The sequence below is a fragment of the Triticum aestivum genome, chromosome 3B, assembly GCF_018294505.1.
Source record: "Triticum aestivum cultivar Chinese Spring chromosome 3B, IWGSC CS RefSeq v2.1, whole genome shotgun sequence".
Classification (NCBI taxonomy): domain Eukaryota; kingdom Viridiplantae; phylum Streptophyta; class Magnoliopsida; order Poales; family Poaceae; genus Triticum; species Triticum aestivum.
The window spans coordinates 296,070,309-296,085,081 of record NC_057801.1 but is presented as its reverse complement, the minus strand read 5'-3'; the positions used below and the strand labels follow the sequence as shown (position 1 = coordinate 296,085,081).

Below are 14,773 nucleotides of genomic sequence, written 5' to 3'. Positions count from 1 at the left end.
GGCTGGGCTTCATAGATTACAAAGTTAGTTTTAAAAAGTTAATTTTGATCAACGTGAATGTAATGCGCCAGCTCATTTAAGTTATACTCCCTCCGTTCTTAAATTTAAATATAAGTCTTTGTAGAGATTCCACTATGGACTACATACGGAGCAAAATGGATGAATTTACATTCTAAAATGCATCTACATACATCCATATGTGGTTCATAGTAAAACCATATGTGGTTCATAGTGAAATGTCTCCAAAGACTTATATTTAGGGACAAAGACTTATATTTAGGGACAGAGGGAGTAGTTCCAAGTAAAAGAAAAAAGGTACTTGTATTTTCTGCATGGCATGTGTTTGATGAAATGTAGACATATGCCGCGGCTTATCAAGCGCTCCTAATTCACCCAAAAAAAAAAGTCCTGTCCCTGTGTCAGTTATATTCATTTGTGTGAAAACATTAACACATCATGTATACATGTACCAGTCTGGTTTCCGACAAGGATATAAAAAAGAGGCCCCATCGAGCTTCACTACTTAAAACTGTGCACTATCCATCCTCAAATATTCTTCTACATGGTGTAGAAGTATGCAGAGAGCGGCGTGTCGTATATATACTAACTATGCACAAAACTACGTACAACAACAGCTAGTCAGAAATTTGCATCACTTGCGATGCCCATTTGGTTCACCAGGTATCTCTTCATCTGCGCCTCTATACTCCATGGCACGATCCTTCTCGATTTCTGACTGAACTCTCTTCGGCTTCCTTAGTCGCACAGTGGTCTGCTTGATGCGGCCTTTACCTGCGTCAGCTGCTAAGGCCAGGCGGGACATAACATAGGACAAAAGCTCTTCCCTGTGTGAAAATGTGAAATCCAAATGAGCATACTCGAATTCATTATAGGAGACTTCAACACCAGCCTTCCGCATCAACTTGTAGTGCTTCTTCACCATGGTTGGTGAGATTACTTTGTCTCTTTGCCCAGCAACCAGGTCCATGGGGATGTCAATAAGACTGTAGTGAGCTCCCAGGTCCAATGGTTTTGGTGTTCCATACGCTTCCATGTTTGCCGCGGCACTTCCATAGTCATACATTTGGAACCTCTTCGCCCTCTTTATCTGTGCAAGATGGAGTACAACATGAAACGATACACCGGGCATGTCATCCATGTTGTAGTGAGGCAACCCAAGTACTCCCACCCAATTTGAACTGTCACCACCAACAACATACCCCATAAGGGTTTGGACGAGACCACCCAAAGCTGGATAGTTGTGGAAATCCCTAGCTAATTTGTTCAGAAGCATCCTGAAGAATCGAGTTGGTATGTACAGCCCAGGCACAAGTGGAGCAAGTACTGGACCAACAAACAGGATGATCTTCTCCACCAAGCTGAACACCACATTTGAATCCTCGTGAAAACCAGCAGGAGATAGCAAGACCAATCTTGACAACCTGTGGGGCTTCTGCGCAATCCTTGATATCACCACATACATCAACATAACTGCACCACCCAGGCTGTGGCAGACAGCACAGAGCTTATAAGGCTGATTTTTTGTCACGTCTTCCTCTGAAGTCTGTATTTCCGAATTCTTTATGTCATCATTTTGATCTTCCATTTCCTCCCCAATAAGATTCTGACTGCTGCCAAGTTCTGAAGTTTTAATCTTGTGAATTTCCTCGATTATTGCTGGCATATCTTTGGTTCCATGCTCATTGACAGAATATTTCCAGTACCTAACATGAATTGAGAAGGAGCATCAGAGATGAGCAAGCACAGTGACCAAATTGATTTGGCATATACAGGAGTAAAAAATTATCTCAACCAATAAACTAATACAACCTCTGTTCATTAATATAAGACGGTCAGAAAAACAGGGAGTAGCACTTACTTGGAGGAAGAAAGATTTTTATCCATATGCTCTCTTGAAACCAAACCACGGAGATTTCCAAGAAAAACATCATAACCTACACAGAAACAAAAACGAGAAAAGAACTTCAGCATTTGCAGCCCAGCAGTGGAATACATTAAATCCAACTTTGATTACTGACCTTGATCATAAGCTGCAAATGCAGGTGAGCCAACAACACCATTCGATACCCAACTGCAGGGGAAACAAGAGGACAGATTTATATCGACACACTACCATTATCCCCAAAAAATTATGCATTATCTCTCGGCAGCCATTCAGCACTAGAATTACCAACTATAAACAGTAATTTGTACTATCACACTCAAGTTACTAATTTTCCAGGGAAAAGCACCGGAACTAAATCTATACCTACTAATAAAGTATCTATCGCTTCTTACCACCGTAATTTCGTCCGTCCCTTCTAATTTTCGTCCGTCCGTCTCAATTTCTTCGTACGTCAGCTTTTCCCCGTCCATGCGTCTCACGAAGCCTCCGTGTGCTGACAGCTGGTGGCCCAAAAGCCCAAATAATCACCCCTCCGTGTGTGCTGATGGCCGGTGGCCCAAAAATCAGGCCGAGGCGCAAACATTTGCGCGCTGGCTGGAGTATCGAACTCGCGACCTCCTGTTCTACACAGGTCACAATACCAACGAGCTAGAACATGTTTGTGCGTTAAACAGTAGGTCAATTGCATCTTCAATAGTCCCACATCGACTCCTTAAATCTAACCGATCCAATATATACTTCTTTGACTTTCCCAGGTGTTAAGAAGCCGTCTCGGAGAAAGGAAAATAGAGGGTAATTAAACCGTTGAGATATGGAGATACACATGGAGCAGATAAGGGCCAATATGAGTCCGAGGTGTCGTCCAGCACGGCGCCGTCCCGCCGGTGATGTCAACGGTGACAACAGAGATGCTTGTGAGACTGGACATGGATAAGGAGCTCTAGGCATCAGCATGACGACGGTAATGCCGCTGGGTGTCAACAACCAAAATAATTAGCGCTGCTCCTGTCCTTCCCGTGTGAAGGTTTGGGGTGCTGCGGTTGAAGTCGAGTCAGGACTTTGGTTACTTTAGAGCGGATCGAACATAATTTAAGGAGGGGAGAACCTTGATTCACGTTGCATGATGCCATTGCATGCAGGTTTGCTGCTGCATGCGCTGCTCATACCCAGCAAAATAAAACGTGACGCGTACAGCCGGAAAGCGAAGCAACAGGGAAACACCTATGACTACTACAACATAGTACAACCTATATATAGCAGGAGCATACATGGGCTACGACAAAACAAATTGTCTTTCGGACACTCAACGTAAAACACATTCAGAAATCCTGGTCATAGAGTCTAATCTCAGTAAAGTTTGTGAACAAGGAAGAAGATGCCATGCCTAGCGTCACTGAAGGTATGGAGGAACAATTGCGTCCGTGTAAAATTACTTCAATAAAAATATTTCATGTATAATATTTTTATTGTCATATGTGAGTAACTCATTAGGATGGTTAATCTGCTGATGTGATATGCTTTCTCATTATGCATCAACATCCGATGTACAACGTAGTAGTACTGAAGTTGGACGGGAAATATACATCCACCAATGTTATATGTTTGATGCAAAATATAATTTGTTTCTTTTTTAATGAACAAGAGTTGCATACAGTATAAGAAGCTCTTGTGCAGGCAAGCAATTTGGATCGCAATCTTTTTACTGTATGATGTCAGTAACTCAATAGAAGTGTTGTGTATACGACATTTTTATTGTCAGTATGGTGCTTAATCTGCATTGAATACTAAATTATAAAAAAATTACCCTCATTGTATACTAAAATTATAACTTTCTGTTATGGTTGATAATCTATATTTACTGCACTTATATTTGGTTTGTTTGTTGAGATATACTCACATTATAAACCAAACGATGGGCAGTCAACCTAGCCTATGCTTGATTATAGTACTGAATATGCTTTCTCGGTGACAACCTAGCCTATGCTTGATTATAGTAATATGCTTTCTCGGTGACAACCTAGCCTATGCTTGATTATAGTACTGAATATGCTTTCTCGGTGACAACCTAGCCCGTGCTTAATAATAGTACACATTATTCCTATTAAAAAGCTGTATTAAATCCTAAATTTTTATTCTTCTGATAATGAAATGAATGTGAGGAATAACATCTTGCATTGGCAGAAGAAATATGTTTCAGTATTTCGAATTTTCTTATGCTTTGTATGTCTTTTCTTATGCATGAGTTTATTGTTTTCATTTCTGTTGGAGATGATTGTCTTTAACCTAACTCGCAAATTGTACAATGCCTAAATTTCTTAGCCATTTGCAAAGATTGGTTGGCTGAAATCACAATTCTGCTTCATGTTATTCCGCAACATACATTTCCATCGCCATGCATATTGGGTTAAGGGGCGTGTGATCCTTTTTCTCCCGTTGCAACGCACGGGCATTTTTGCTAGTTAGTCACCTATATAAACAATACTCCCTCCGTAAAGAAATATAACAGCGTTTAGATCACTATTTTAGTGATCTAAACGCTCTTATATTTCTTTACAGAGGGAGTACTATCGAGGGAAGAGTACTGTAACTAGAGATACAATGATATACAGTAACTTAACAACGACCAAGATAGCTCCACAACTGGTAGCACCCAAGGTCCCTTAGGAGGAAATTGACAACCTACAGCTTGCAGACAGGCTGTTTTTCGATGGAGAGATTTTATGTGAGACAGCCCATCAAACATGGAGTCTTATCCCTTAATTAGAGTCCTAGTTGATTAAGCAACTTTGTTAGGAAAGAATCCAGTTAGTTTAGAGATCGTATTCGAGTTTGACCATATTAACCGGCTTGTTGGTCAAGTCTTGTCTACTATATTAAGGGGCTGACCCCTCTCAACAAAGCAGAGAAGAATCATTCACTTTTATCTACTTCTCAGTAATTAGGAATTTAGGATTATGACAGTAGTAGATCGTTCCAATTATCACATTATGTTATCAAAAGAAAGAAATGGCAATACAGAAGGAATGAACCACAATATAGGATCAAGTGATCAATTAGCATAGCAACCAATAATCACTGTTGAACAGCCAAACATCGAAAAATCTTCAATTATGTTGTCAAATTTCCAATTATAATTTCATAGACTCACCCCATAGATGAGTCCAGTACTCCATGTTGCAACAACACAACCTTCCGTGAATCACGCCTAAACATGCCATGTGTCAAGTCCCGTTCCATAATATTGGGAAAAGATAAGGGCAAGAAATAGCTATTTTTTCACCTGGGGATTCTCTCCAGCAGCAGAACATATCCATCTGAAGTAACCACCTTTATAGCCTCAAAAGGATACCTGGAAATAACGGCATAATGGTCCCATCATTTATGGACAAAGTAATGTCATCAATACAAAGAGTCAAATCAATTATTGAAAAGGTTGTGCTACTATGTGGATTCGTAAACAGCATTGTTCATAACGCGTCCCACCTTGGACGCTTAAGCGGCACCTGGCAGCACCTTGCAATTATGCCCGTTTTAAGCGCTTAGGCGTCAGGGCGGTTGATGCTCGCCTTACCGCCTTATAAACAATTGTGGCTACAAAGCACCACACTTGTAAGGCTTAGTACAATGTAAGGTGCTTAGCAAGATGCTTAGTAAAATAAACCGAGTTTTTCTAAAGCACCAGTCCTTACCTCTACACGAGAGGTGCTTAATTAAGCGTCTACCCTCTACAAATAAGCACCGATGCTTCAAGGAAAACTGGTTTATTTCTCTAAGCACCTTCCCTAGGCACCTTCCATTGTACAAGGCCTAAACAGTTCAGACATATGGTCTAACTTCGCCACAACTAAGCATAGGGAAAGTGTGGCTACAAACTCAGCACCACACGTATGGTCAAAATCCGAGTCTATGACATGCGGGTCATATGAATAGTAAAGTCTGGCCAAGCCACACATGTGACGACCAACCAGACACCCACCTAAACCATTGTGGCACACCTGACCTTTAGGCATTGCAAGCTTCGGCTGGGAACCAAACAGTTAAAGGATTAATAAACAAAATCATTCTAGGTGAAGCTTTTAACAAGCCACTCACTTAATTAATTTAAGCTAATCATACTACAGGAAAAGGCTATTAGACAACACTGATTTTTTTAGCACTAATATGATATATGCTGGGAAAATGGAAATGCAAGCAGAACATTGTTGCATCTATACTTCAACATCATTTGGCCCTCAAGAGGACAGAGCCAGCAAACATCTCATGTGTAATACACTAACGGTAACTTGCACACCTTAAAAATGCTTAAATCATCATTCGCAAAAACAACTTATCCATATCTACAAACAATTTTTATAATCTTGAACTTGCAACTAAGTACCAGATGTTTTAGCATGTTAACAAACATGGAAGGGTCAGAGGTACCTACCCAAGTTCAGTTATAACATCTTCACATGTCCGGGAATCTGTGTTCAATGCATGACGATATACGGTCTTCCTTTCAGTTGGAACTGGATTATCACTGCCAATGTTAGCTGTTGGCACATCAACAGCAGGACTACTGTTACCAACCCTGTTTCCATGAATCCACCAAAATAACTTCTGCCACACCTCAAAAGGAGAAAGAACATAATGTGCTCCTTTATGAACAACGTCAAAAACTGATTCAATGAATATCTCAACTGCCAAATGAATATCCTAAGAGAAGAAAAAAAGGAGTGAATACCAAATGGATATACATACTTTTAAACAATCTTGAGGTTCCAGATTCCTGGCCTGGTATGGTGTAAGTAAATAAATAAATTACTAAACTGATTCCAATTTGTTCAAATATACTACCTCGACAACTCCGCGCCTTCTATCAGTCGTTCGTTGTAGGACTTGATCCTTCATGTGAATTGGGTTTTTCACAGATATGCTCCTCGATAAATAAGGACTTTCTGGGGTTTTAGCAGATGCCCTTGATATCCGATATTTGACAGCATTGAACAAGACGAGCAGCAAAGAAAGGAAAATTTTCACAGGCCAAATAATCCAGGAAACTGCATATTTGATAGGCCTTCTCAATCGACGGTCATGTCTACCAAAGCTGCTTGTGTGTGACAATCGTGAACTTTGGGACAACGGAGAAGGAGGGCAGACAAACTCTTCATTGTCATCATCCCCAGGGACAGAGCCAGCAATTGATTCAGACTCCGAATCGGCAGAAAGTTCGTGAATGAACTCGTTAAATGAAGAGACCCCACTTTTTTTATCAGAAGTTCAAAACAAACGAGTGAGGTTGCAGAATTCAGAAATAGTTCAATGGTATTATCAACTTATCAAGCAAAAGAAGAAGCCATACTTAATCTATACTCCCTCTTTCTTAATCTATACTCCCTCTTTCTTTAGTGATCTAAACGCTCTTATATTAGTTTACAGAGGGAGTATATACTAATAACAGGCAACATGGCAATGAATACTGATAACATGAGTTATCAGGCTAGAGAAAGAAGTACTCATGCAATGATGCAAGCGAAAAGAACCTAGCCCACATAGTACTCGCATATTATGGAAAAAAAAATCAAAACTATCCAGCAACCAAAGAGAAGTGCCAAAAATTGAAACTGTGTTCACCTTTCCATCCAACGAGGAAGACGTGGCCCGCGAAATGCTGGCCTAAGTTCCCAGCCACTGACCCCTTCCAAAATGTTGGCTTTTCCAGGTAACAGTGTCAACAAGAGTGCTGATATTCCATTTATCAATCTCGCAATGTTGTTCAATGTCTCATATGTGAATGTCTTCACAGACCTGCCCAAACAAGTACAAGGAGTTAAATACTCTAAACTATAAGTACAAAAGCTCAAAATAAGAGCAACTCAACTGAAACCTAGATGTTCCCGATCTTGTATGAAGGAAATGAAAACTGAAACTAACAACAATTAAGCTTTACGCTGCCAGGGTTAGGATATCTCAGAAGAAGCAAGGGGCTAAAGAAATTTGTGCAGAAATCACTAGCAATCAGCTTAGTCTATGATCCTGGAATCACCTTACAGAGATTGATATAAGAAAAGCCAGGAAACATCTTACACTTTTGCAATAATAAGTTTTGAATTAACAATGCATTGTCATTTAGAAGGTAGAGCAAGTATTTAGCTGAGTTAGCATTGTTAATTTTAACTGTCAGAACCAAGTTCGTCGGTATATTGTATATACATTTCACACTTCACAACTGTTTCAAAAAGACAGAATAGAACAGAACACCAACATTTTTCGCCTATAATTATCAAATGGGCATCATCATGGAGATTGAAATTAACTATGAATTGTGTGCTCTACATAATACATTTATTTAGTGCTTACAACAAATCAGTAACATATTTTCAGCTATACCATCTCCTCTTTCATTAACAGGTGAGTAATTCAAGCATTAGTAACGATTACTTTTAAAACAAGATTTCAAGCACTATTGGCGTCATGCATCTAAACAAATGATTTATTAGACCATACCCACAGCCACATTCAGTTGCAAATAAGCGGTATCGGCCGCTTTCTACTTGTCATTTCAATCGTCAGAACTGTTACAAATACACACAGATTGAACATTTCTTTTACTAATCACGTCAGTAAGAAATGTAAAAGATACTTGTATGAAGTACTTTGGGTCATAAATCCACAAAACATAGTTTCCATGTGATAACCCATGTAACTACATACACTACAGAACTTATAGAAAATCAATTGCAATCTTGGGGCCAGAAATCCACTGTCCTTACTAAGACAATCAAAGTTTGTCCACTATAATCCAACCGTATCCATGCTTTTTATGGTATTTCTAGCTGTGACTTTTTTTGTGAACAAGGCTATGGATTTATATTAAAAGATTTAGAAAATTACAAGGCATCCTAGAAAACAAGGAAATTACAACCAGGTCCTCAGATAGCCAAACAAACTTAATCTCCAGCAAGAGACGAACCATCTCCTAAAAAAAGTTCTGCCAGCTTCGCAGCGACAGTGGAGAGAACGCCGCAGCGACCGAGGGAATGCACGAACCACCAAAGAGCAATATGTCGCATCAGGGAGACCCCCTAGGGGAGAAAATAAGGCCACATCCTCGTCGCTTTTGTAAAAACGGCCGGGGGCACATCACCGCAATCACCAAGGGCCGGCCACCAACAAGACTTCCCTAGCCGGGGGCCATCGACGCTGCTGGCTGCCCGCAATACCACCACCACAAAGAGCATGAAGAAGGGCACCATTACCTCGACACCAACACGAAGACATAAATCCAACACCGAAAGCCGAGAAAACAACCAAAGACCTAACTAGTGCGGAACAAGGTCCAAAGTCCGAGGGTGATGGAGCCCCGAAGTCCGAGGCACAAGCTCCCTCTTCTCGCTAGATCTCTTCCCAAGACATATCTCTTTTCTAGTGGTAAGCTGTGACAAGGCTAAAAACTGCAGAATCTCCACCAGATAATTTAAACCAATTCAAAATCCCTAAATTACCCGGATTAATTCGCTGGTTTCGCCAACCCTAGCCAGCCATTCCTTCGAAGCGACGCAAACTAAGCGCAAGACAGAGACAACGCGGGGGGGGGGGGGGGGGGGGGGGCTGCTCACTCTTTGATGACGGCGATGACGTTGTCGACGAACTCCTGCAGCATTATCGGTGAGCGCGGATTAGGGCGCCAGCTTATGCTGGAGACCACGGGGAGGTGCGATGCAAGGACGGAGTCCGGGGAGAGGAGAGGAGAGAAGGGGAAAGGCGCTGAGAGAAGAACCAAAACAAGGGTCGGGTGGGACCGGTCGGACAGTAGGGCATCTATTTTAGTAATTCTCAAAAAGAGAAAAAAACACACACAAACGCATTATTTTCGTGGTCCTATTTGGGGAATTATCTGGTCCACATATGCGCGAGCGCGAGCGCCAGAAGGGTGGGTTTCATGCTTTCGTCGACTTATTCGGGCTCTGCTTCAACTGCTTTCGCGAGGGTCATCGACGGGAGGATTGTTGGTTCCCTCCGCTCTGCATCCGGTGTGGTCTGGAGGGTCACATCTCCACGGATTGCAAGCGGCCTAGGAGCCCCAGGTCACAGGAGGATCTCCGGCGTGATGCGGTGGTCAAGGTAGCGCGAGTGTTGCAATTGTCGATGCAGGCCGGACCTGCGAACTGGCTGTCACCGGTGACTAGACAGGCCGCTCCCTTGGAGAGGCCCTCGTCAGTCCCGGTTGACACCGCACCTGTGGGGTCTGGGCAGGCATCGACTGTCGCTGCCGCTACCGGGTGTATTTGCGTGCTCCGCCGGACGCCGGAGATAGAGGATCTCGAGCAACGCCTGAGGCTGGCGGTGGTGGCCTATGTGGGAGGCACACGGCCAGCGGTGTCATGCCAGAAGGCAGCAGAAGCCTTGTCGGAGGAGCTGCACATACCCCGCCATCGTTTCTCCGTCCACAAGTACCACCCGGAGGATTTCTTGGTTGTTTTTGCGGCGCCGGAGTTGCGCAACAGAGCTTTGGCGACGGGCACCGTCGAGCACGGGTTCTTCAAGTTGTTCGTCAAACCGTGGCTCAAGCAAGCTCTTGTTGTTACGAGAGTAATGCGCACTCAAGTGGACATTATGATTGAGGGAATCCCATCTCACGCGTGGACGACCGAGACGGCGGCGGAGATTCTTGGCTCGTCGTGTCTGGTGGAGAGCTTGGCGCCGGAGACAGAGAATAGAGAGGACTTGTCCCTCTTCAAGCTTCGGGCATGGTGCATTGACCCGGACGAGGTCCCGGTGGCCAAGCGTATCTGGGTGCCAGAGCCGGAGGTGTTTGAAGGTCCGGCGGCGCGGCGGGCTAAGTCGTGTGCCTTGCTGGAGTACAAGACATTCATTCACATTGGGCGGGTGCGAGATCATGAGGGCCTGGAGCGCTGGTTGCGGCCGCCTAGTTCAGATGGGAGCGGCCAAAGCAGGATGTCGGACGATTCTGAGGACTTCTCCGGTCGGGGCGAGTGGCGTGTGTTGCCATGGACAAGGGGAGTTCGTGATCACCGCGGCGGGGCGCCGGCAAGCGAAGTGCACGGTGGTTCCTATCTGCACTCGCTGACGGGACGCATTGGGCCGTCGGAATGGAGGATCCCGCCTATGGCTCGTGGCACGGAGGCGACGGCGCGCGCGCCGGTGATCACCACCGCGGCTCTGACGACGGGAGCGAGGCGGCAGGTCGAGGGTACGGCTGGGCACGTACCACCAGCAGCAGCGCAGAGGGAGGTTGCAGTTGTTCGCGCGCCACATGCAACGAGGCTGGCCATAGAAGATCCGGGTTCAAGCCGTGGGGCCAGACCTACGCCAGAGGCTGCAATGGCAGTTTTGGAGCAGCGACGCCCGATTGGCTCGTTGAAACAGCCTTTGACCAAGGAGAGACCGGGGATCGCGTGGCCAATAATGGAGGCATGCAGCTGATGACTGATTTGGGGCCTACTACTGATCCCGAGGGAACAAATCTCTACTACTAATAAACAATCAAACATTATCTTTTCTACACGCACCCAACCAAACGTTTGTGGACACATTACCACCACAGGATTAAGCCCAGATGACTCAATTTAACAGTTGTTATTAATCTAATCGCGATCTGGTGTACGCTTAGCAATTTACCTAGGCTGACCCTACTCCACCAAGCTGAAAATCACCGCGTCCACAGCGCTCCTTCCATCACGCGGAAAAAAAGAAACTGCCCGCCCTCATATAATCACGGAACACATCCCTGTGATCACGCACCCTCCACGGTGAACGCACCATTCCCACACCCTCGCTCCCACCGCCGCACCCCCAGGGAGCAGGAGCCACCGCGCCGCCGCCGTGCCCCCGGCCTCGTGTCCTGCCGCCGCTCCCGTGCCCTCCTCCCCTCGCGGCGCCCCTGCGCTCCCGTCCTTTGATAGATGCGAGCGCGGGCCGGTGCCGTCGCCACCGCTCCTCTTCTGATGGATGCAAGGGGGGGCAACTGCCGCCGCCCTGTCATGCTTCTTGGCCCTGCCACGCCGCGCGCTGGTGCCTCCGTTCCGCGCCCCGGTGCATGTTCTCCTTGTCATGCTTAGGATGGCTTTGCAGAGAATTACCTCTCTGAATCCTCGATTTAAAAGGTATACACTTCTTTGATCTAAACTCGGTTGTGTATAAGCTCGGGAACGGCCAATTTTATCTTTCTCTAATTTGATAATATGAACATATAATGTGTATGTAGATCTGTCAAAGATTGTGCTTGGCGACTTGTTTCTGCCTTTAATAGATTGACACGTGCAAATAGTTGATTCTTGTAGATGGATTGATCTTTGAAACTAAGTGGATGGAGAAAATTACTTCCTTTCTCAAAGAATAAGAAAAATGACTTCAGTTTAGCACTGAGTTAAGGTCCAATTATGCTAGCCTAGCCATGAGGATGAGGGAGTCTGAGATGGCTGAACACCTGAGCCATGGAGAAGCTCCACTGTTCTGTACATGTGACATATTTCAAGAATATTGTGGTTTGATGTACATATTTCATTAGGTATCAGTCGCTTGCTTCTTTATTTTAGGTTCAGGTTGAGTCAATATTGGTTGATCTTTGCTTCTTATTTAACTGAAATTATTTTCAGTTGCAATTGCAGATTCCAGTGCCCTTTACCTGCATAGCTTATGTTGAGTTTGAAGCCATTTTGCTATTCAATTGCCAAATTACGTGCAGTTGTCGAAACAATTGCAGCATGATCAAGGTTTCATGGTGAAGCAAATGTGAATTCCTGGTTCTCCTATCATTTTCTTTTTACTGGAAACTGTGGGGATGATAGTTCCTACTTTGAGCTGATGCATCTTACAATCCCAAAAGAACTCTTTTTGTGGAAGTCATTAACCTTGCATCTTAAACCATCTTTATTGTCTCATTGACTCATTCTGCGCGAATCAAGAATGAGGTGACATAGTTTATAGTGCAGTGCTGTACAAGCCAAGCAGCTGCTTGTTGCTCTTGTGCTCCAATCTAGAATGAGGTTATCATAAGAAACTATTGATGGCGATGCACTGTTGTTAAGAAATGGGTCATGTTTGTACTCTGAAGCATATCATACCACAGCAGAGCTACAACATGTGAGAATAATGTCATTTTTTTACAGATTCATAAGAAAAGCTACAATACGGGAGTGGGGTCATCTATAGGTTTGTCATACCCAGCAGAGCTACAACGTGTGAGAGTAATGCAATTTTTTTGACAGATTCAGAAGAAGAGGTACAGTACGAGGCGGGATCATCTACAGGTTTGTCGTACCCAGCAGAGCTACAACATGTGAGAGTAATTATAATTTTTTTTGACAGATTCAGAAGAAGAGGTACAGTACGGGGGTGGGATCATCTACAGGTTTGCAAAGAGTGAAATCAATTGATTTTTTCTCAACATACATGTTTTCAACTAATTTTCGTTAACCTCGTGGCTGGACAATGCCGTGACACCCACAGGCCGGGCTCGCGAAGGCACGTTTCTGGCCACCTAGCGTGGATGGCGGCGGGACTCGAATGAACGTTGCTGTCAATCATCAGGGTCCACGACGAGGCATATCGTTCCATCCGTCCTCCTTCATGTTCATACTTACATTCTTTTTGTTTTTATGTATGTCACACTAATCATGTAACCTATGTTATGGTCATGTGGTATCTTAGTTCTCAAAATTTGGAGCTGCTCCAAATAAACCTGACGTAAAAACAGAAATATAATACATATTTAGGAATTACATTAAAGTGCATACACATTGTGGATGAAGAATCCCTCATATTTATATCTGAATATTTTACTTGTTCCAAGCGGTTAAGCTGCGAAAAATGAATTGCTTGTCTCAACATGAAGTGGAACCAAGGGCAGTTCTACCTAGGCTGAGGCAGTATGGTTTCCTCCTCCTCATGTGCATGGTCTACGCTTACTCTCGTAACAACGACAAGGAGGAAAAGGTTCGCTTGATTTTGACTTATGATGTTCAGTAACGGGGACCAGATAACTCTGCGATATTTGCCAAGCCGTGAAAATTCATAAATGTAAAAGAACACAAGGTCTTCCCCCCCCCCTAAACTCACTTTGTTGTGTCCAGATGCAGAAATCAATGAATGCAAAGTTATTCCCCTAATTTGTCAGCTATGGTCATGATTTACTTGATTGCTCATAGCCCCCACATGTCTTACTGCCCATTTTGTTCCTCACAAACATTCTTTTTTAATCCAGATTCTTTGTTTCAGTGATAGTTAAGTGATTTGTCAATTTGTAGGCTGAACTTGTTGATGTGCCGAAACACTTGTATTTCTTTCATTGGTTCATCCATGCCTTGTTGACTCTCCTTTTATCTCCCTTTGTTTAATCCCAAACTTGTTGTTTTACGCTTTGTAATGCAGGTTTCACTAGACATGCTCAGTTCTTATGGTGTGAAGCTTGCCTTTTCTTTTATCTGGTCGGTTTTTGTTCCTGCTAGGTTGCTCAATTTCTTTGTTTCTATACTAGAGCATGGCGCTGATTCGAAAGCTCCCTGACGTTGCTGCATATCTGAATACATAAAAACAATGGGAATATTGATAAGGATGTAACTCAACTGAAGTTTAAATTGATTGTTGGTTGTTATGCTTGGGCCGGTGCTTAAAGCCTTCTCTATACATGACTTGCGGGTTATATGCAATATCTTTTTGTTGTGCCACATTGCTGTTATACTGATTATGATGATCAAATTGTGAGTTTTGACAATTTCCCCTGTATGAGCATGATCTGGTGGTTGTGGTCTCTTGAAGAGGCAGGGGAAAGTTCTTCTGTTATAATTGTTACCTCATAAGTATAACTAGATGAATGAGAAAGCAATTTATATGTATGTGATGTTTTTATTGCCTCATATGTCATGA

The 14,773-nt window shown here is 43.5% G+C and overlaps 2 protein-coding genes across 5 annotated transcripts; one reads left to right on the top strand and one right to left on the bottom strand.

The window, feature by feature from the left end:
- Window positions 1–396: 396 nt before the first annotated feature.
- Window positions 397–9,749, bottom strand: LOC123069771 (uncharacterized). Its single transcript, XM_044492710.1, has 9 exons — window positions 9,505–9,749; window positions 7,520–7,693; window positions 6,743–7,148; window positions 6,333–6,601; window positions 5,187–5,255; window positions 5,055–5,111; window positions 2,040–2,092; window positions 1,880–1,955; window positions 397–1,724 (listed from the first exon to the last, which is right to left on the bottom strand). The coding sequence occupies exons 1-9, from the start codon at window positions 9,546–9,548 to the stop codon at window positions 653–655; spliced, it is 2,220 nt and encodes a 739-aa protein (XP_044348645.1). The 5' UTR covers window positions 9,549–9,749; the 3' UTR covers window positions 397–652.
- A 5-nt stretch (window positions 9,750–9,754) lies between these two features.
- On the top strand, window positions 9,755–14,501 carry LOC123069772 (uncharacterized). Of its 4 annotated transcripts, XM_044492714.1 has the most exons (3): window positions 9,755–12,012; window positions 13,018–13,130; window positions 13,217–14,501. In XM_044492714.1, the coding sequence occupies exon 1, from the start codon at window positions 9,794–9,796 to the stop codon at window positions 11,330–11,332; it is 1,539 nt and encodes a 512-aa protein (XP_044348649.1). In that variant the 5' UTR covers window positions 9,755–9,793; the 3' UTR covers window positions 11,333–12,012; window positions 13,018–13,130; window positions 13,217–14,501. The 4 variants fall into 4 exon arrangements, with proteins under 4 accessions (XP_044348649.1, XP_044348648.1, XP_044348647.1 ...); XM_044492713.1 differs by having other exon boundaries at window positions 13,018–14,501; XM_044492712.1 differs by having other exon boundaries at window positions 12,505–14,501.
- The last annotated feature ends 272 nt before the right edge of the window (window positions 14,502–14,773 follow it).

Bases quoted from the DNA above. Each gene is read 5' to 3' on its own strand.
- LOC123069771 (XM_044492710.1), bottom strand. From the start codon at position 9,548: ATGCTGCAGGAGTTCGTCGACAACGTCATCGCCGTCATCAAAGA. The intron at 5,112-5,186 runs GTGAAAAAATAG...TGGCATGTTTAG, and splicing joins CTGCTGGAGAGAATCCCCAG to GCGTGATTCACGGAAGGTTG. The intron at 1,725-1,879 runs GTAAGTGCTACT...AATTCATGTTAG, and splicing joins AAAAATCTTTCTTCCTCCAA to GTACTGGAAATATTCTGTCA.
- LOC123069772 (XM_044492714.1), top strand. From the start codon at position 9,794: ATGCGCGAGCGCGAGCGCCAGAAGGGTGGGTTTCATGCTTTCGTCGAC.